General features: G+C 32.1%; 1 protein-coding gene across 1 annotated transcript in view; it reads left to right on the forward strand.

Annotated features, from left to right (window-relative positions):
• Positions 1–23371, forward strand: part of LOC124356741 (X-linked retinitis pigmentosa GTPase regulator-like) — a 32351-nt gene that overhangs the window by 2754 nt on the left and 6226 nt on the right. Inside the window, exons 2-11 of the mRNA XM_046807928.1 lie at positions 743–868; positions 8875–8967; positions 9805–9867; positions 11951–12103; positions 16961–17113; positions 17793–17942; positions 19564–19725; positions 20659–20789; positions 21845–21955; positions 22275–22541. Of these exons, the coding sequence (XP_046663884.1) occupies positions 743–868; positions 8875–8967; positions 9805–9867; positions 11951–12103; positions 16961–17113; positions 17793–17942; positions 19564–19725; positions 20659–20789; positions 21845–21955; positions 22275–22541 (1409 nt within the window). The remainder of the gene's footprint in view (positions 1–742; positions 869–8874; positions 8968–9804; positions 9868–11950; positions 12104–16960; positions 17114–17792; positions 17943–19563; positions 19726–20658; positions 20790–21844; positions 21956–22274; positions 22542–23371) is intronic.

Genomic DNA, 23371 nt, shown 5'->3' on the forward strand with positions numbered 1-23371 from the left:
CAAGCCTACATTCTGTTCCTGTGGTTTACGAGGTAGTGAGGTCCGAGAAAAAAATTCTAGTTAGAGGTAGAATTCTACTTGTGATGGTTGAGTTATAGAGGTAAAATTGCTCTGAACTTCGACTTACGTAGGTGAAATTTAGTGGTATAATTATTTAGAGTTATCCAAAGTATTTTGTTGATTTATAAAGGTTCTATCAAAGAGTTTGATAAAAAATTTGAGCTGTCAAAGAATTCAATGTAAAGAAGTTTAAGCCATCGAGGTTTGACTGTACAACAATGATGATTAAGTTATTTTTTTTTTTATTTATTTTTTTTTTTCGAGAGGGTTATTGTTTTTAACATATATTTTCAATAGTTTTATTCTATTTATAGATACAATATTAAATAGGAAATTGCAGCCAATTGGCTGCAGTTTGAATGTAGCTCTCAATGTTTTACTCAAATAATATTGAGTTTAGTATTAAATTTATTATTTATTACATCAAATTAACTAAAGTAAGTTATACATTAAATAAAACATACATATGAGTCAAACAAAGAAATTAGTGTTGTTTTAAAGGATGCAGGTTCCTTACAGCTTGAAAAAAATATAAAAAAAATGGATCCTTTGTCAGATAATTTTAGTTTCCCCAGAAGTGTGATAAAGTAATCTGATGATGATACTACTATGAAGTTTTTGATACTGTTCAATCATGTTTCTATGATACTATTTAGTTTTGAGTAACAATGTGTTTTTGCAGCCAGTGGAGCAGTGTTTACTTTTGGAAGAAGCCGATTCGCTGAAAACATCCCGAGCCATTTCTTTATTAGGAATGATCCTGTCATTGATGTTGGTTGTGGGGATGAACATACTGCAGTAGTCTGCCGTGAGTATCATAATAGAAAAATGAATTCTCTTAGTATTTTTATATAATATGTACAAAGTTAAAAGATCAAACTGATTGACTAATTCATTTCCCTCTGGCTGTGCATGTTACTACTTGAAATGTGGCATACTACTAGTCATTTTCATAGTCATAATACTTTATGTACCAATTCGTCAAGAACTGTAATTGCGTCAAGTTACGCATGGGTTAAAATATCTTAATACAAGATGTAAAATAAAATAATTAAAATTGAAATTAACATAAGTATATAAAATTGTATTTTATTCAGTTCTTTTATAGAAATTTAACTATTTAAATTGCAAAATATTAAAATTTTCAAAGTCTTAAGTTCATTTTTGAGGGAAAAGTTCCAAATTTAAATAATTAAATACCTATTTTAAATATAAATCCCAGTTATAAACCAAGGTGAGTTTGAATGATAAATTCGTATAAATGGAATTGTATTATTCAAATGATTTATTTGTAACATGTTTTACAATTGTTTCAAATGTTACTTTTTTGTTCTTCTAGAAAGCTATGAAATACCTAAAACTTATGTTTAAGTATGAGAAAATATCAGTGTGTGTTAGATATAGTTTTGAGCAAATTTATGGGTAAATATAAGGTTGACCGGAAAGTAAATACTGTGAAACTTTAATTACATTACACCACTCTTTTACTTGTGCACTTGTTTCTTTAATATTCATTAGCTACACACTGACACCAGTCTTGGTCTTTTATGTAAGGAATGTCAAGGCAGCCAAAATTCATCATTAGATTACAAAGATTTATGATGGAAGTGCAATTAGTGACAGAATGTGGCTTAGACAGTTCAGTGAAGGATGGACATTTGTCCACAATGAACAAGAGGTGGGAGGTTACTGTGAATGATGAATAAATTGGTTAGGAAAGTGGATGAGAAAATTAAAACAAATATACATTCACAACCACAAGACTTCCATTTGTCTTGAAAACTGCTTTGTATGCGATTGTAACTAACCATTTATCCTATCACAAGCTGTATTCCAGCTGAGGTTATTTTCACTGGAAGGATGTTTCTTTGCGGAAAGTAAAGATAAGCTGGCCAAATTCTGTGATGAATGCCTAAACTGCATTACTTGTCGATAATAGTCTAAGATACAGAATCCCATATAAAAATAAAATTATGAGTTAAAATGAACATGTTTTTGAATTTCATATTTCTAAATGGTACTTTACAGATGTGCTTTATTTATATTACAACAGAAATAAATAAATATATGTGCTGACTGTCTAATATGGTAACTTAGAATCCTTTGAGTGTCAACATTCAGTTTTACCGGATGATTGATAATGATTGAAATATATATAAAATCTTCATATGCATATTTTGACGCTTTGATATAATTTTGTCCATAAACAGGCCATTGTTTAATTATCAATTGGCACATGAATTTCAAGAATAAATCAGTGTGTAAACTATGATTATGTTGGTCCTGTACGCACATCTGATCAATTCAGCTGTTTTGAGACGTACATTCGTCATTAGTTGTTTATTTTCGGGTAGTTTCTTGTCAGTATTTATTAAATTTTGCTTCGTCTTTATATAGATCACTGAAGATCATTCTTGAGTAAAAACACTATACCATTGTTTACAATAATTGCGAAGATGACAGTAGCTTTACCCTATTTTTTAAGTAATGTAAATACGTTTTAGGTGGTTCTATGTGTTACTCCAAGTACCAAATGACTGGCACTCAAAGGGTTAGGTCTAGAAAAAATTACTTTTAGAATATACTTATAAAAGAATTATAAAAAAATAATTAACCATACTTTCTGTATTTGTGTATGATTTATATTACTTTCAAACATAAATTAAAATCACAATTATAAGGTATAAAAATGTTTACACATTCATTATAGCCTTTTGTAATAATATAAGTTTAATAGGTACCAAATTATACAAAAATGTATATAAATTCATTATAATATTTATATGCAGTGATTGACCTTATAACTGATTGATACAAGTAACTCTCAGTTAAAAATTATAATTAGAAAAATGAGGTTTACATAATAATACGGCTAAGTACAGTTTAAAAAATGCTACATAGTAATATTTAATTTTAAGTCAATACGTTCAATTTTGTTGCGTTTATGCCAAAAGTAACCACATATATATCGGTATGTTACATTCAAAATTTTTAAATTGCCACAGTATATAAAAAAATTAGAACATTTTGCTATAAGAAATATAATAGTTTTAAATAATTCAAATTAAAAATTTTATAGATTTCTAGGTTATTTTTGTAAAGAAAAAGAAAAGTTAATTTGGTTCACAAGTATAATACTAACCATTAGAACAGAGTATTGAAAAACCTGATAAAATGTGATGAAAATCTTACTAACCGTCAAAGTAATCCGTCAAAGTAATCCGTCAAAGTAATCCGTCAAAGTAATCCGTCAAAGTAATCCGTCAAAGTAATATTCATCACATTTGCTATTAAGCCACATGGACAAAATGTCAAGAGATTCTACTCAAGTTTGTTTAGAAATCCTATTATTCTGCAATTTCCTCGTTGCCACATTATAACCAACGTTAGAATTTAATTTTTACCTTTAATTTTATCCTTTTGACCCTGATACTAATAGAGTTCTTTCTTCGATAAACAGAAACGTATGTATGTAAGTCTATTCCCTAATCTTTAGTCTTAGTTAGTCATATTTAATAATTTTAGTTATTCAGTAAGCTTTACAGTGATATTACTTTGTAAAAATAATTGACCTTGTAATGAACGACTATTAATTCTTATTTTCTGTGCAAATGTAAATAAAGATATTATAATTTATTTATTTTAATTACTTGGCGTGTTTGATCAAACAAAATTCTCTTATTTAAAATATCATTAAAAGATGTAATAATGCCAATTTACGTTAGTAAACACAATAAGGTTTACATATTATATAACAAAATAAAATTGTGGGAAAAATAATACATAAAAAGTCAGTAAAAATGGTAATAAAGGTCAAGAGCAAAGAATTCAATAAGAGAGTAGAAAGAATTTTTTGTCAGGTAGCTTGTCTCCACATGTGTTGGTCATATGTTTCTGGGTGAAGCCTCCTTCTTGAGCAGTTAACATATTCAGCTTGTAATTTTGTAGGTTCAGTAGTTTAGATTGGAACACCTACTATGTGGTAATATTCTAAAATCTTACGAGAGCCTACCACCTGAAGTTGGTGTAAAATTTTTGAACAAACTTCCTGATAATATAAAGAACCAGACGAACCCTTTGCATTTTAAACGATTACTTAAGCGTTATTTGATATTAAATGAGTTTTATAGCGTGAGCGAGTTTGTGGAACATACATTGATGCCCAATCTCTCACTGGGTGTTGACATGTCTATTCTTATGTTGACATTGTTAATTTTAGGAGTAGATCTTGTTTTTTATTAGGTACAATTGTTTAAATAAAATAATTTTAAACATTAACATAATTTATTGATAAATCTATAGAATTACACGATAGTTATAGAGTTATGACGATTGCTATACAAATTTTGTATTTGTCTTCTGGCAATAAAGAATTGTGATTGTGATTGTGATTGATTGTGATATTCCCTTCTGTTATCTCTGATTTTGTGATTGCTGTGGAACTTTTGGGATTTTGAATCAATTTGAATCAAAACTATCTATATTGGCGATGGGACTCAATTGTAATAACTGTTCTTTTTGTAAATTATAACAAGAATTAACAACTTACTGATATGGCTGAATACGTTTGAGATTTCACTCATATTCATGTAAAGGCCACTGAGCCTAATTATTTTCTAAAAAAAAACGTACCTTTAATAATTTAAATTTGTATAGAAAATCAAATTGTTTAAAATAATGATAAAAAATGTATTTTAAGTTAAGTAATTTTAAGATGGTGTCTCTCAAATTGTAAGTTACGAGCTTCTCTTGTGCTGTCACGTTGCGTGAGGGACTGAAGCGGTTATGCCAACATCAATCATTGAGGGCAGGTCGCATGCTGTGGTCGATGGTGTGGATATTTACTCCACGCCTCCTGCCAAATCAATACTCTCAGATACTATCAGCTAGTTATGCTGCATCGCACCTCGTTCCGTGCAACGTCACTTGATTACGTGCACAATCAATATTCATAAATTGTATGACTGACAAGACTTCACTATCTATTTATTCATACTCTCCAAACTAATTTAAATATAATGATTTAAAAATATAATGAGAATAAATTTTCACAAGAATGTTTAAGAAATAAATTAGGGATGCAATATTAATGTGCAATTTTTATTTTGTTTTGGAAAGCATCTGTTCACTGTTCAGTGTTTACTGTACTTTAGCGTTTTTGAAAAAGATACGCTGTTAGTTCTAAAATTGTGCTATACTCCTTTTGTAAGGTACATCAATGTTTTGTAAATTGATTACAATATTTATAAAAGCTATCAGACATAAATGACTATGCAAAATGGTATTTTTAGTTGAAGCCAAAAAAATGTGATACATACATAAAATGTATATTATACTTGGATGGTATAACAATAAGTAACTTGCTCACACTTTTTTCCAATTAAACATTTGAAACAGTAAAATGTTTTATTTACTTATTGAAGTGGTAAATAATATTATATATCATGCATGTAATCTGTTCAGTTTTGATGCTCTACCAAATGATGGCATTAGAAAAAGCACTGAACAATCTTAGATATATGATTTTTGGTTGTAAACTAAAAAAAAAAAAAAAAAAACAACATTTATTTAACCTCTCAAAAACATTACAGTATACATTTTTATTTATATAAATAAGACTTTCTGCATTAAATTAAAGTTACCATCTTCCTTTCTTTATTTTTGATAAGAAAAACAGATAAAAATAAAATTAAGAAAAATTATGTTTTATAATTTTCTGTAAATAGCTTGAGTTTTTTTGCAGAGATGGATCATTCTGTGTACACATATTGTGTTTAAACTTTGTAATATTGGCATTTTATATCGTCATTTTAAAAGTTGTGGGTTATTGAATATAATTTAAAAAAGAAAAATACTACTTTTAAGATTAAAGAGATTTATTTTTTATAGTAATTATAATAAATTATGCAAATTTCATTTGACCCAATAAAAAAAAAATTAATGAAACATTAATACAGGCTGACGTTTGTTTATATTCTGAATTTCTTAAATTATGATGTGGAATATGCTGCATGGCATATATTTTTGTCATTTTGTGAGCTTTTTTCTTAGATTATTTATACCACTTTTGCAACATATTGTACGTACATACATATCTGTTCTTTTATCTGGGGTGAGGTGTCACGGGATTCTCATGTATTTCTGATTAAGATGGTTTTGTGACTTGCTTCCAAAAGTTTTATGTTATTTCTTATTAAACTTAGTACAAATATAGAATTCACAAATGAGCACTACATACTTAAATTTGTCTTCTTAACTTAGCAGTAGCCTGTATGAAAAGTTAAAACTAAAAAGATTAAAAGTATTCTCTCTTTAATCAGAAGATGGTGTTTGTTTTGGATCAAGTCATAGTGTGTGGGTAGGTCTTTATTTGCAACATATGTCAAAACATTGTAATTGCTTAGGCCAATTTTTTGTTTGTGTTGCTTAGAATGCAGCATATTACAGACAGTGCCCAATTCAACAGAATCTTTTTGTAGAATGTCCTACAATGTCCTAACCACCCAACAACATGGGTTTCTGAAAGGAAGATCAACAATTTCAGCATTGATAGAACTCACTGAATTCATTATAGATCAGATGGAAAATGGAGCTGCTGTGACTGGCCTTTTTCTGGATTTTACTAAAGCATTTGACTGCCTGGACCATAATATCCTCCTTCAAAAGATGAATAATATAGGAGTCAGAGGAAATGCAGCCAATTGGTTTACAAGCTACCTGGAGGGAAGAACACAAATGGTAGAAATATCATATACCAAAAACAACACCTCATATCGTGTAACATCAACACCACTCCCTCTAAGTAGAGGCTTTCCTCAAGGATCTGTCTTGGGGCCGGTACTTTTTATTCTGCTCACCAACGATCTCCCAAACTATCTCCAAGAGCTTAGCCAGGTACTCATGTATGCTGATGATACTGTCCTCCTCATAGCAAATAAACAAGTACAAGAACTAGAAATAGCATCCTTTATCGCTCTAAATACAGCAAAACAATATTGTAATCAGAATGACTTAGTATTAAACGACCATAAGACTCAACAACTAAACTTTGGAAGAAGAACAGTTGAATTGACAGGACTCCCAGAAGTTGACCTTGATAATAAAGCTAAATACGGGGGGTTACTATTGGTGACAAACTCACCTGGACACCACATTGTAATTCAAAAAAAGCGATTAGGATCTTAGCCAACCTCAATCCACTTGACTCTTGCAGAAGTACATGTAAAGAACTAAAGATACTCACATCAGTATCCCTCTACATCCAGGAAGTTATCCTTTACACTACTAATCAAAATCTAACAAGAACAGGACAGCTCCATTATTACAACACCAGGCATGGAAACAATTTCATTTTGCCGAACCACCGTCTCAGCCTATATGAAGAGAAGCCAAGCTAAATGGGACCAAAATTGTTTAACTGCCTTCCTGACTACATGAAGAAGATCTCCAGACAAAAACATTTTAAGAGGAAACTTCAAGAATGGCTCCTGGAGTGGTCCTTTTACTCGATCAAAGAATTCACTGACTTAAAACAACAACATCAAAATTTGTAAAATTAAAAACCACTTTTGTATATTTATATAAAATATGACTTTACTACCATGACGCCATTGTATTTCTCCATGAAATTACAAATAAAGAATTTTTGATTTGATTTCCAGTTAAAATGTGACAGATGAATTACTAATGTACACTGGCAGGTTACTATGCTTTATACTCTTGAGGTTGGTGGTCAGTTAATAGTAAATAAAATATGAAGTAAATCATGAAATGGTATTGAGACACAAAACATCTGAGGTGAATTGGGAAGAAATACTTGTTTTGAATGTCAATATAGCCTTTCCCTTCAGCACAGTTTGTTTGTAAATAATATGCATCCTGTCAATGACAGCTGTGCAGCGTATGCTTAAAACAATGATGGCCACTTTGTATTAATCATTTGTCTCACATAATTAAGTTTCTACTTTTATTCTACATTTTGTGGAAAAATACGAGTAAAATTCTAATAATTTTATACAACAAAACGGATAGATTTTTACTTTTACTTAAAATTTCATCTTTAAACCTTTTTGTTATGTTTTTTAAATGTTTAAACAATATTAAAAAGTTTTAAATACATTAAATTACACATTCTATGTATTTAAGTGGTTTTATGTTAGATTACCTTAACAAATATCTGATTCAATTTAACTAACATAAATAACTAAATAATCCAAATGGAGAGTTGTAACTTTTATAAAGTTTTTGACAGGCTGATCATCTATCAAAGCACTAAAGGATTTGTTACTTTGTTATTTGAACAACAAGTAAGCTTTCTAAAATGTACTGATGTGATTAGTTATTTAATATGGTGGTGCCTTAAACAACTGTGAGAATATAAGTTGATTATCACGGAGATTTTTGGCAGATGATAATCCAATGAATAGGTCTTAGGTTTTATAAAATTGATGCATAACTAGCATAATGTAGCAAGTGGTTTATTGTTCTTTAAATGTTTATTTTGGCTATCATCTGTCAAAAAATGTTGTAGTTACCATGCTACTAAATTTACTAATAAAAAGAGTAATTTTCTGCTGATCTACTTTTAAATTATGTGTTTGAGATACAACGGTACTAAATCCTGTGTAGGAATGACGTTAATCAGCATGTTTTATTTCAGGACAGTCAGCACGATTCCTCGCCGTGAATTTGCATGATTTATCAGATGACATGCATAATTCATAAGCAAATACAGAGGTGATTGGTAGCTTGTGTTGTATTTGCATTTCGCCGTGTATTGCGTGGCTTAACTCTATGTATTGTGTATTGCTGTAGAGAACGGACGAGTGTTCGTGTTTGGAAGCAACGAGTGGGGCCAGCTGGGGCTCGGACACCGCTCCGTTGTGACTAAACCCAGCTGTGTTAAGAGTGAGTTCATTTTGTAAAATTTACAGCTTATAATATTTTAAATTTGGAATGAAGTTAATTTGTGTCTCAAGGATTCTCATAAAAAACTTTTGAATACTTCTATTATACTGTTGCCTGCGTTGGAGTTTGTTTCAAGTGATTGGTAACACAACTTGGGTTGCCACTAAAAAATACTTCTTCAAACATTTTGGAAAAGTAAAAAAATATCAAAAACATATTGTTCATTCTTTTCAGTTTGTTTGTTAGGGTATCCTGTTGTCATCTGAATTAAGCTAGGCACAAAGTAAGAAAAGTAGCCTGAGATTACATTTATTCTATCTATTGGAGTTATGGATTTTACAGTTTTTTTTTAATTACAAGATGCAAGCAATTTACTACATTCTTTCATCATGTAACTTGGTGCATTGTTCTGGATATAAACTGGAATTCCTTTTGCATGTTTACAAAAAATGAGTTTCATTATGTTTAAATAACTTATGGACAGTATCGAACTCTTTTAATTGTCTGTTACTTTTGTTCCAATTTAATCCATTTTTAATTTTTACATTAGTTTTTAGTGTTTACTTTAATTTATAGATATATATTAAATAAATAAGCAGTATTAATGTTAGAAATATTATAACCAAACGAATCTGTTTTGATTTTAACACCAATAGTAATGTTACTTTTTACTTACATTCATTACCAAGGGATTTTAATCTTTTTTTTCCACCTTCTTAAAGTGGAATAGATGTTTTTGTTACAATTTGTTGTACTGCACAGTTGCCACTTCATTTGTATCAAATCTTCCTTTGCAATTCTTGCCCTGTAAATGCTATATTGAATATAATGTTTCAGTTTTGAAGCCTGAACAAGCAACTCATGTGGCCTGTGGTAGAGCTCATACGATAATCAGTACAGGTATGAAACTTGGCTAACTTAATTTGGCTATGGTTATATTTTAGTTTGGTGCAGTTTTGGTTTGAAAATTACATTAACTCTACATAGGGAAAAAATGGAAACGTATTTTTTCCAATGAAGGATCACATGTCAAAATTATGTTTGTGTATGAGATTTTTCGACTTGTGCTTTGCTAAATACCTTGTGCTTTATACTTATAAATGCAAAAATAATCTAGCGTATGACTACATAAGTACTTATTATTATTTTTATCCAAAAAAGATATAATTAACTTTAATTATCTTTACATGGCAATAGCAGTGTTAACAGTGAATTCCAACAAGTACGAGGGCTGTTGGAAAGTAACCTCAGGATTGTTATGAATAAGGCACAGAAGTAGATAAATAATATTATATAAGTCTTAAAACTAAATCTTTCTCTATTTTTCAACATAATATCCATATAAACTTGTACTCATTATATGTATGTAATACCTTATCCTTAATCTGGAGACTGCATTTTTGAATTCCTCATAATTGTGTGTATGACCCTGGAATGACATTGCACTTTTGTCTCTGAATTTATATACTTAACACATGTTTCATTGTCCGTTACAATCATTGTTCTTCTTGCTTGTAGCACATAAGAAATCCAAGAGCAGAGGCTATTCGCTAAGTTTCCCAACAGAATTTTTGGACTCATCGAGCACAGAACTTTTGGATGCCTAACCATATTGTCACTATCTCGTACAAAATAATCCTGAAAATTTGTAAGAATTCATTACAAAGCTTTGAGATAGTGGACTATCAATTGTGATGAATTCTTCCATTGATTTCTCTACGAATTCATTTTGTTTTTATGTTCTCAATTATATCATATAAATGTACAGTACATACTTTAGACCAGAACAGGTTATTATTATAGCAATTAAATGATTTGTATTTTGTAGATAATTTTTTATTTGTTAACGTTGTGCATACTGTATGTAATGTTCTAGCTGTTCTTACGAAGAGATCAGATAGAGTTGAGACATTATGTTTTAGTTTTCGTACTTTACAACAATGATAAAACTAAAAAATCCTGTAATAAGATCATCCATTTTCAATGATTGTCTTTAAACAAAAATTTAATTTCTAATATTGCAATAAAAAAAAACTAAAATACTTTCACCAGTTTCAAAATGGTGATTGTTGTTAAAATTGTCATGACAAATTTCACAAAAACCAATCGAATTTAGGTCATGTTAAATATTTTTCAATTTCTCAGATATGCCATTACTTTTTCTTACATATAAATTACCTTTACATTGAAATGAAAATCAAGTTTCAAATCGTTTTCATATCTTGGATTTTTATAATTTTAAGATAAATATGTCAAATTGTAGTTTTTTATGTGTCTATATATTAAACAAATTTATGTGTTAGTGTTTTTATTAGTTGTATTAAATAAAACATGTCTTGACATTTATATTCAATATTGAGTTTGATGTGGGAAAATCTTTACTGATTATAAAATAACAACCATTAGTATTAACTAATAATAGAATAATTTCATCACTATTTCAGCAATTTATCACCATTAAGGAACTGAAATTTAAGCTTATATAATGAAACCATTATGGATTTGACATGAGTTCCTATTTTTAACATAGTTTTAAACTTTAGCCTCATATTAAAAGTGGAGCCAAAGAGGTGTGGGGGTGGTAGCTATCTCATGTTCCCTCTTAATTGAGGCAGAGCTAAACCTAGATACCTATACTGTAATTAATTTCTTGGACTTTAGATAAAGACAAATCTATAGTCTATAGTATAGAGTCAGATCTAGAAAATATAGAGTGCTGATGAGTAAGACTTGCACTCACAAAAAAATCTACTATCTCACACATTTCAGAGGACATCTAGCAGTATTTCAAGAAGATGCCTACTTAACCTTTAAATGATTCTTAATGTGAATATTGAAATGGATTAGGCAATACAAGGATGCATTACCTGTCTTTTTATTTCTAGATTTTCAGCATCCTCTCTACATTGCCTAATTAATGTAGATGCCATTTAATTGATTTACTGTATCACTTTGTTTGATTATAGATAATGTTCAATTGCAGGGTCAGGGAAGGTGTTTGCCTGTGGCAATAATAGTGATGGACAGCTTGGGGTTGGTGATACTACGGACAAAGATACCCCAACACCTGTGGAGGGGGTCACAGGGCCAGTAGAGCAGCTCGCAGCGGGGTGCCACCACTCTGTGGCACTAAACAGTGAGTATCTATAGATAGATTAAAGGATTATGTAGTTAACAGAGTATTATATTCAATTGACACGTTTTACAACACGTAGATACATTTTGTAAAATGATTGTGTAGTACATACGACCTACTTTTAAGAACATGTAATTAGATATTACAAATGATAATTCATTGTACACTGATGTACATTTTGTTCAAATAAAACTATTTTAAATAGAAAATTTATTATTTGGAAATTACTAAATAAAATTTTAACAGAAAAATTTCTGGCCCAATCTGGGTCATCATCCACTGACCTAATAAGTAATTTACTAGTTGCTACGGGTTTTTCATTGAATATTTTGTTTCCACTCACTCAATCTATCCTTAATTTCAGAATATAACTTTTATTTACTTCCCTTAATTTATTTATTAGTCACTGTTATTTACTTATTTTATTCATTCTTATTACTGTAGATGACTTTTGAATTAATTTCTTTATACTACGTATTGAGCTGATAAATAACTATTCTGATTGAATCTAATAAACACTAATCAGCAATTTAATCAGATATGAAAAAGTTTCAGGTATCATAATAGCAAATTTATAAAATTTTGGTCATATTACCTCTTGAAAAAACTATATATTATAAAATTTTGTTACACATAAAACTATTGAAGTATTCATTATTTTAAAACTATTATGAACTTATTGACAATTACACCTTTTTTACACCGAAATATGTCAGTTATATTGAAATTTTATTCTTAAAAGTTGTTATTAATTTGAAATTACTATACAAATTAAACTGAGTCCTTTCAAATATTTCTACTATTTATGAAATAAAGTATTACTTAATTAATTTAAAAAAATCAGTTAATATACAGAAAAAAATATATAATTCATTATCAGTTACTAAATATTACTGCTGTTACTCAAAATAATTAAAAAGTATATAAAATACCAATAAATTAACTGTAAAAATATTGTTTTTTCTGTAATAAATAATTGAGTTGTAATTAAACCTCATATTTCATGAGAAAAGAAACTATTTCAGTCATATTTAAATATTGAACATTTTAGATTTACTGTAATTTAATTATTTTTTGTAACAAATCCAAATTTTTAGGAAGGACCGATGATTTCAAGCTATGATTATTTATTCTAAGTATGTTAATTCATTCATTTGAGTGAAACAAGAAAATAATTGAATGATACATGGTTTCTGGATTCTTTAATTTGTCTCATCACTAAATGAAGGAATGAAAGAGAGATATTTTAATAACAAATGATCAGAAATCAATTTTTCATAAACAAATATACCTTCATTCTTGTTCAATCTCTATTTCCGTGTGCTTCACATAACTTATAATAGTACCAGTACAAATGTTGTACTGGAGTCAAGAGCAAAGGCACCAATAGTCTAATATTGATGTTCACTTAAGTGCCAGGTGAATGACACTAACTCATGCATAAATGCAATGTGCTGTGTTGTCTGTGTGATTAGGGTCGCTACCTTCTGAAAGTTTTATGTGCTTGACTCCGTGAGTCATATAATATTGGGGTTACATTGGAAACTGGGCTACTATAGTTGAAAATGTTTTGTTATCATGTTATTCTATACGATAACACTGTTATAAAACTAACAAGAGATTATTTTAATTGGTATTGGTTGTTAACAGCTTTTGGTTTCATGGCTATAATGCCATTGTCTTAAGTCTCAATACAGTTAAATGTTAGTTCCAGTTTTAAAATCGAAACACATTATCCAAAATATATATATATATATATATATATATATATATATATATATATATATATATATACGTTAAACTTTATAAATGGCAATGTATATATATATATATATATATCAGATTTCACAAATGTTTGTGTTTTTACGAGATACATGGCAGTTAAAAGGTGAAATTAACCAGAGTCATGCTATAATGGAATGGTGCTGCTCTAATTTTGACTATGCAGTTGTTTTAGCCCATTACCTGCTAGCTTGCAGGCCTAAATAGGCTTAGAACTGTACAAAACGTTGTTCATAAATTCTACCATTATTTTGGTTGGAAAACTGTATAAAATACTACAAAAACAGGCAATGACATATTTTATTGAACTTACTTAGTAATTGGATAGAGTTGTGGTGAGATAGATCACCTTATAAACAAAGATGGATTTTTATTGGGTGATGGCTGCAGTGATTCTTATGATAGTAATAATAGATGCATTTAGGTCCTTATTAAACTAGGCCAGTCTAAATTATTATTCCAGGCTAGAATCCTAAGAGTAGATGAGGTTTTTAGTGGGTATTCTACGTAAGTAGGAGTCCCACACTACAGGCTGGCCTCCTGTGTGCGCAAAAGCATTTTCCTGCCTCTCCCTCAAAAAAGAAAAGAAAAAAAGGCCACTGAATAGCACAGCTGATAAGCAAGTTGCACTTCTTCCAAATTAGAGAATAGTGGCTAGTGGCTCAACCGCTTCTATACAACAGTTTAAAAGTGCTTTCTAGTACAATAAGTTCCTTTTATAATAATGTTAATGAACACAGTGGTGCAACTTTCAGCTGGGTTGCTAGTGGCGGGTCTGTCAGTGACTTTTGATGTTGCATCACTGATTTTCGAGCTGCGCCTCTGGCTGCCCAAGTGTAATAGGGTCAAATATAATCACATATTAAATGACAGTAGGACTCTAGTGGCACAACTCAGCGTTCTAGCGTAATAAGGACCTCATGCAGTGAACAGGAACAGTTCTCTGAGCTGAATTATTTTGTAGCGATGGAAGGTTTGTGAAGGAAACAGGCTTTTTCTGGAGATTTGCCACCATTAAGTGATGCAAAAATAAGTAGCGCTACATTTCAAGATCTGCAGTCTGATCTCTTCCTCATATAGATAACTAGCCTATCACATATCAAAAGTCTAGGTTAAAATAAAAAAATAATTTCAAAGCATTGGTGGAATGCATTTGTCAAGATTCACAACTATTCGTTATACAGGATTCAAAATGGAATATATTTGAATTCCAGAAAAAACTACACATAACATATACAGCGAATCATCCCTAGCTTTCTCTTATGTCTGAGGCACTGTGATGGACGGCACATCACTAACAGCAAATGTCGAGATTCTGGGGTGCAAGGGTAATTCGATAGGTCTAGTCTACTACGGGAGATGACTGTTGGAGTTGGTGGGTTTCATTCCCTTAGTATCAGAGGATCTTGCTAGCCTCAACAAGGGTGCCACCCCCTGCCTGCTCTTTCACTGGGGAGATGCTGGTTCAGAGCTGGACTCCACTTCTTCTGGGGGGACATGACTTTCAGATTAGTGCCCTAATTCTTCCTCATGGATCTTGATAGGAGGCGACCCCTACCCCCTAACCTACCCATCCTGAATATCTTGTCACTCTGGAAGCAGCGCTAAGGTTCTTATAGGACTAAGTGCAATTTATAAGCTTCTTGTCCTAAGAGAAAAAGAGATTAATTCATTTAACTTTCAGGGAAGTTACCTGATAACTATCTAAGTAATATAGTCACATGTATTGTGACGTATATTACTTAGATTAGATTATAAAACTTAGTTTTATTAAGTGCATGTTTTAGAGATAGTGTGCATGAAGTTAACATACTACATGGTTGTTGTGATTCCTGACTTCCGAGTGCCACAACACTGTGGTATTATTTATTTATTTTAATATGGATTCTAGTTATGTGTTAGGTTCTATATATCCACCTGAGGTAGAAACCAAGATTCAAGGTTTTGAAACGTAGTTTTACTGGTTTCTTGTATCACTGAGTGATGGCAAATGTTTGAATGAAATCGTATTACCTTAACGAGGATGCAAGTCATAGAATTAGGTTTCCCATATTTGAACTATGCTGTTCAACATTCCTCCTTTTTGACTGTAAATAAATACTCTAATGAGTAAAATTGTTAGTGATTAGTATCCAGTGTAAAAGAAGCATCTTTAAAAGAAACTAAGACATAAGTACGACATAAGACATTGTTTATTTGAACATAATCGTCAAGATCAGTACAATTGTCATTTTTGTGTGAGTATGTATTACAAAAGGTGTATTTGTGTGTGTGTGTGTGTGTTTGTGTGTAGCATTTTCAGAGCGATTGGTATCTTCGTCCTCCAGTTTAGGGGTAGTCCTCCTTCCACCTCAGGAACTCCTGCTTCACCGAATAGAATGGGCGGTCCATCAGCCAGTTCATAAGTCCTCTTCGGAAGGATTTGATGTCTAGTTGGGCGACATGTGCTGGCAGAAAAATTCCAGAACTTTGCACCAATAAATGATGGCTTTTTCTTGAAGATGTTAAGGCGGTGGACAGGTAGGTTATAAGTGCCAGCGTTCCTGGTTCCATAGTGGTAAATATTGCCTCGTCTTTCAAGGTTGCTTGTTCTTGCATAGATCGTGGTTTCAAGAATATATAGTCCCACGACTGTCAATATGCGTAGTTCCTTGAAAGCATTTCTGCACGAGTCTCTAAAGCCCGGTCTTGCCATCACTCTTATTGCTTTCTTCTGATGGATGAGCACTCTCTGTAGATTGCCTCCTGACGAGTTGCCCCAGGCTGCAAGGCCATATCTCAAATGCGTCTCAAAAAGGGCGAAATAAGTTGTCCTTACAGTTTTGTCATCTGAGATCTGGCTCATTCTTTTAAGGACATAGAGCCCAGAGCTTAACTTACTACATACAGTGTCAACATGCCTAGCCCAGCTAAGGTTTTCATCAAGTGTGACACCAAGGTACTTTACTTTGTAGCATACTGCAAGCTCTGGCACTCCACTTACACTACACTAAAATATTAAAGTGCCCATAACAAGTCTGGATTAAAATTCGAATGAATTCTGTTTGTTTTGTTAACATGTGAAACCTGTGACAGATAAGGGAGAGGTGTTTGTGTGGGGCAGCAACTCTGACGGGCAACTTGGACTGGGTCAGGAGGTCAAGTCTGTGACCACCCCCACCAGACTCCAGCTCAGTGAGAGTGTAGCCAAGATCGCCTGTGGATACTACCACACAGTTCTACTGACAGGTCAGTTCTAACTGGAAATTCAAAATCTTTTTCAAATGAATAACTGTTTAAGCTTTTTTGTCATAGAGTTGGATCAGCTGTAAAATCTGAAAAGTAATAGTACATCTGTTAAGGTCTGTAAACTGTTATAATCTTGATTTGGTTGGCCATTTAAATATTCTATGTTATTATTGTCTTACCGCATCCAACATGAAAATAATCCAATGACATTAGAGTTGGTGTTCCCATAATATGGCTGCTGACCACCAGCTGTTTCGTTTCCATCATAATGTGGCAATGGTCACACACTGTCTGCTTCATTTATGTGTTGTCTACAAAACAGATGATTGAATTCAAATGTATGTATATTGCAACTGATGTTGGGAAGGATTAGTAATTTTCCTTACATATAAAATTGGGAACAGTGTTGGGCAAGGAGTGTAGAGAGGAGATTCAGACATACCAGTACCACCATCAGACCATTTTTGTGTGACCTGCTCCAGTATCTGTTAGATTTTAAATTAGTCATAGTTATCATGGTTATCATAGTTCTAGAAAATACTAACCAAATGAATGTTATTATTTCAAAATAGCTTAGTGATGTCTTGAGATTTAGGAAGATAACAACAGATACGGGAGTTTGCACTCCTCGACTGTTCAGATGAAGTCTCATGTATACATAAGTGTGTTGGATTTGCAGAAGAAGGTCAGGTGCTGGTGTGTGGTGAAGGGGAGGCAGGCAAGCTGGGACTCGGCTTCACTGAGAGTGTTTTCACCCCTACTCTTGTCACATTTGATGCTTGGCCTGTATTTGTGGCAGCCGGTGGAAACCATACTCTTGTTGTAGCAGGTAAACTAATATTGTTGACTCCTGTATTTAATAATTGATTATTATAAAGTAGTTTCTAAAACGAATCGTCCTGCATATACAGTGATGCCGACAGAGTAAACTACACATGTGGCTTATGACTATGTAATTAAGTAATTGCTAATGTAACTTTTAACCTTTGGAATACAAAATGACAAATACAGAATCAGTGTGCTCCATGTAGTCTCAAAATAGCTTATCTATGGTTAATATATTTTATAGTTGTTTTTGCAAGTGTCCAAAAATAATTTACATTGGCTGTTTATGTGTAAATTTTAATGCATTTTTTTGCTGAATTCGATAGTAGTGTAAAAGGGTAAATACAATTTTATTTTTTATAGATTATTTTATATAAATTGTTCAATTTGCTCTTGTTACAAATTTTGACAAGAATAGTATCACTAAGCAAACCAATCTTCAGACCTAAAATTAAAAAGTTTTCGTTGATGAATTAGCACATATCATTTAATAATAATAATGTGAGAACTGCTTAAAATTCATCAAGCATATAAAGAAAATGGTAAGACTTCAAATATTTGTGGCTGAACAACTAACAATCAATCTGATATTAAGTTGGTTGTAGGTAGATTGAAAAATAACTGTTTGAGCAATTCACATGTATTAGTAATCAATTGTTTCAAACTAAACAAAAATATGCTCCTAAGATTATCATTGGAATTTTGGAAGCACGTGGGGCGCAAAGCCCTATAGTAAAACGTATTTCAAATCCACAAAAGGCACATCTATCATGTGAGAGCTTTTGATTTATAGCAATGTAAGTAAAATAGTTTTAGATACCTAGAATTGCCATACTGAAATTGAGAAATTCATTTAGTAATAAAACACTTTAAGGATTTGCAGTGTGATCTCTTCTACAGGTAAATAACTAACCTAACACATAGATACAAACTAGGTTAAAATAAATAAATCATACCAGAGCGTTGTGACACGCATAAGTCAGGAATCACAACCACCATGTTGTGTGTCAACTTCACTAACATAGTCATAGGTGGTTGGTCAGCAAATGCAGACTTATTGTGACCTGTATTCTGTTATTCAATTTTAATAATTAGTGTTGTGTTTTGTTTTTATTCCTTTTTTTTGAGTTAGTGAAGTTGACACACAACATGGTGGTTGTAATTCCTGACTTATGCGTGTCACAACGCTCTGGTATGATTTGTTTATATTTAACCTAGTTTGTAACTGCATGTTAGGTTAGTTATTTATCTGAAGAAGAGATCAGATTGCAGATCTCAAAACGTTACTGATTTTTTGTATCACTGATCGATGGCAAATGTCCGGGAAAATCCTGTTTCCTTCACAATCCTTCCATCGTCGAAAACAAACTTCAAACAAAGCATTTTAAAGTTAAAACACTTTATTTTCAGAAGAGTCATAAGATTCATTCTTGCAGTATTCTGAAATAAGTGTAAATAGATTGTAGTGAGATAAAACCTCTTCTTAGCTATACAATATATCTGACTGATTCCGCTAGAGATCAAGTTCCTTCAGGGTGAGTGAAATAAATGCTAGAGTCTTAATTTCATTTGGATAAACAGATACTTGAAAAAGTAATAAATGATCTGTGTATTGGATGTGTTAGTTGACGGCAAAGTATATGGCTGGGGTAGCAACTGGAGTGGTCAGCTAGGCCTACCTAACGCTAAGCAGACAGAAGTGCTAGTGCCAACTCTGATACATACTCTTGGAGATAAGGTTATCAAGGAGGTGGCCTGTGGGGAGAGCCACACTGCCTTTGTTACTGGTGAGTAAATTAGAATATTTATACATTACAGTATACAACTTAAGAGTAAAATTGTTGGAAATTATTACCATCTTTTTAAAAAGTTTTTAAGTTGCTTAAATTTAAGATTGAAAATTTTAAGAGATTTAAGATTCAAGAGTTCAAGATTGAAAATCAAATAATTGTAACCATTTACGTAGTAAGTATTATTGTAGTTTATAAATCATGAGTTTTTATGTAATGAAAGTACAACATCTGAAAAATGTACATTGTCTTATTTAAAACCTTTTATTGTATTATTTTGCAATTATTTCTTAGTAAAATGATCCTTTTGAAAAATTATATTATTATCATTTACATTATTAAAATAATTAATCATGAACTCATATGTTTTATACCTTGCTGAGATCAGGTAGATCTTAGTGAGTTTAGCGTTGACTTTCCAAAAGGATGCACTAGTTTGGTTGGTATCTGTGTGGTTGAACCAATCTGGGCAGTAAGAATGATGCTACGTTTGGGAAATTTAATCCAGAAGCAACCCATCTTCATCACACTATGATCTGTGAATATACATAGATGTTGGGGATGATTATATTCATCCGGCTAGTGTAGTCCATTTGGGAAACATAGGTTAAAGTGAGAATGTTCCCCACCACCTGAGGTTTAAGGAGGCCTATAACTGAGTAATAACTGCATTTGTGGCAATGATTGCCTTCTGATTCTTCAGGGTTGCACAGGTCGAGAGACTTTCTTTTTTCTTTAATGGATGGAGCAAAAAATGCAAGTGTGTTCTCCCTCTTTCTTCCTATGCCCATTGCTTTATTCCTTCTTTCAGGAATTTAGACAACAACCCAATTATAAACATGCAAGGATTAGACAGTCTTTCTGTTTCCTAAAAAATTAAATTTTCCTCTGTGTTAAACAACTGTAGCATTGTCCTATTATTGGTTGCAGAGCTAGGAGAGCTGTTGACGTGTGGGGAGACCCGGCATGGCAAATTAGGCTACGAGACGACAGACACCAACCCTGACTGCTCGTGTGAACCCACTCGAATATCTCGCTTCAAACCCTTCACAGTTACAAAGGTATATTACACGTACACATTGCTCACAGAAGAGAACCTAAAACAAAAGTGCGATTCTATATCCATCAACCTATGGGATGGCTGTAAAATTTTCAAAATAAATATATAACAACTGCTTTTTCATAGTTATTGTTAGATAGAAAAAAACGAGAATCAGGTGGTATTAATTTTATCTGAGTAATTGGGCGATATCAGTTTAGATACAGGATTTTTGTTCGAATGGAAATAGTTTTAGAGATGTAATCGTTCGTTCTCAAATCTGAGTAAAAATGAAATAGCTCAATAAAAATAAATCCCTCACTACTGATTCTTATTGTTAATCCTGCAACTGGCACAAACCCAGAATTGGGCCTTTTACTTGTATTCTAGATAATATTACCCAATATCGGGTCTTTTGTTATTACATCTTAAAAAGATTTGGTCAAAACTATCAGTATTAATACTATTTGGAAGAGTAATGTTTAATTTATTTAAACAATACACTTTTTGAACATTTTAATGTTACATGTCTATTCATTTTGGAAATTTATTTCTGTTCATGTCTATTAAACCAGCTGCTCGCACTGTGATGAGTCAGCTGTTGTTACTTTTTATTTACCAGTATTTATGATCAGACCCTCTGGAATTTTGAAATGTTATCTGGTGCCTGTAACATTTTTTTCGACCCTAAAATTTGTGGTGCCAACTAAAATTTTGCAGCATTAAGAATGTTGTAAAGATGATTTTAAATTGTTCTTGGTGGGGCCTTTAAACACAATATTTGCAAAAAAGTGTCCATTTACGTCTTTACAAACAATTTTCCATTTCAAGGATTTTCTCATTATTTAAGAGAAATTAACTTCATATGTTAAATAATATTTGCCACTTGTTAGTTATATGAATGTATGAATTAACTTAATTACTTAGGAAGGCAATATTTCATGTCTTAACAAAATTAACTGTCTAAAACTGTCCAATCTCGAAAACGTTGCTCTACAACGTCCAGAACGTGTATATAACAAATATTTGTTGCAATTTGGTAAAAGTCTGTTGTCATAAATAATACTCATATGTCAGGTACGTTGTGGAGGCTGTCACACCATGGCTCTCGCTTCTCCTCGGACCGATGACACAGATGATCACCTCAGCAATGGTCATGTGTCTCACAATACACTCCAACCTCCAGAGGTACTTCACCGTCATTAATGCTCTATAGTCTTCACTGTTGTAATGCTTGCAAGCTGATACAATTTCTGTAAGCAGGAATAATTTTGTTTTCTGACACCTAATGTTGGTTTGTGTTTGCACATCCATATTCTCTTCCTCTATGTTATGCTTGAAACTATTTTATTCTGGCCAAACACTCTCAAACTTGATTTCACAACTTTGTTTGACGATGGCATATGTATCTTTTTACTAATGTGGCACACTTTAATTCTCTCAGGCAATAGTTGATAGGTACTCAAATATTCTCAGACAACGTAAGCCAACACGGTTTTTATTGCAGGTGGATATTGTGTCACCACCTGTGGCTGCCAGGGGTCCGCTACCTCCACTGCAGAGAGTGCCTCATGTCAATTCTATGTTTACGGAAGACAAGCTGTCCCGTGAGAGCTCCCTGGCCTCCAATCCTCAGGTTCAGGATGTGCCTGAGGTGTCGGTGGACCTGGTGGCTCCTGATGACGTTGACAAACTGGAACCAGAGAAGGAGGAAGATGTTTGCACATCCCTGTCCATTCCCAAGTCCACTCCTGAGACTCTGTCCATGAATGAGGTAAATCAAGGAGAAGAAAAAATTTCACTATTTCAAAAATAATTTTTGAAAAACAATTTGTTTATACGTGTTTAACTCTTAACCCTTCCCACGCCAAAGACGGATATATTAGGTATGGTAGACTTTGACCAATAATGTCAAATACAGTTATATCTATAGTATGCCCCTACTATATACATAACTACTATACATATAGATAACTACTATATGTATACTAGTTATCTATAGTATGCCCCTTGGAGAGTATCTTAGTTCACAAAAGGTATCTTCGAAATGCCCAGTGCACACTCCGTGCTTATCATGGTTGCCAAGAAAGTATTTATAAATGACCTTCACTCTGCAACAGAGGGAGGGAAGCGTCCTTTGTCTAACTCTGACCACCTGCTCATCAGTTCTGCGTCTCCTAAAGAACCATAACCAAACATATCCGTGCATGTATTACTGCTTTCTTGGTTGTCACAAGTGCGCGTATCTCATTATTATTCTTCATCGTGTGGTAGTGTTGTGATTAGTTTGAAATATTTATCGTTTTTTACAGTGCTACGAGGTGAATGTAATTTAAATTAAATTTATTTGAGATAAACGGTTTTGTAAATAGTTCTTTTATTTTTATTAATAAATATGCTAATTTTAGGTAAAATGCCTTGTTTTATACTTTTTTTGCTTTTAACTTTTATAATTTAGTTATAATAAAAGTTAGCTTTGCACTTAAAGAAAGAACATTCTCTTACTTGTCTTGGTGTTATAGGAAAGTTAATCGATTTATTAGTGGCATGTGAATCGTAATTGGAATTTTATTGTATTTTTACCACTTCCTTCTAAATTTTCAG

The sequence above is a fragment of the Homalodisca vitripennis genome, chromosome 3, assembly GCF_021130785.1.
Source record: "Homalodisca vitripennis isolate AUS2020 chromosome 3, UT_GWSS_2.1, whole genome shotgun sequence".
Lineage (NCBI taxonomy): Eukaryota > Metazoa > Arthropoda > Insecta > Hemiptera > Cicadellidae > Homalodisca > Homalodisca vitripennis.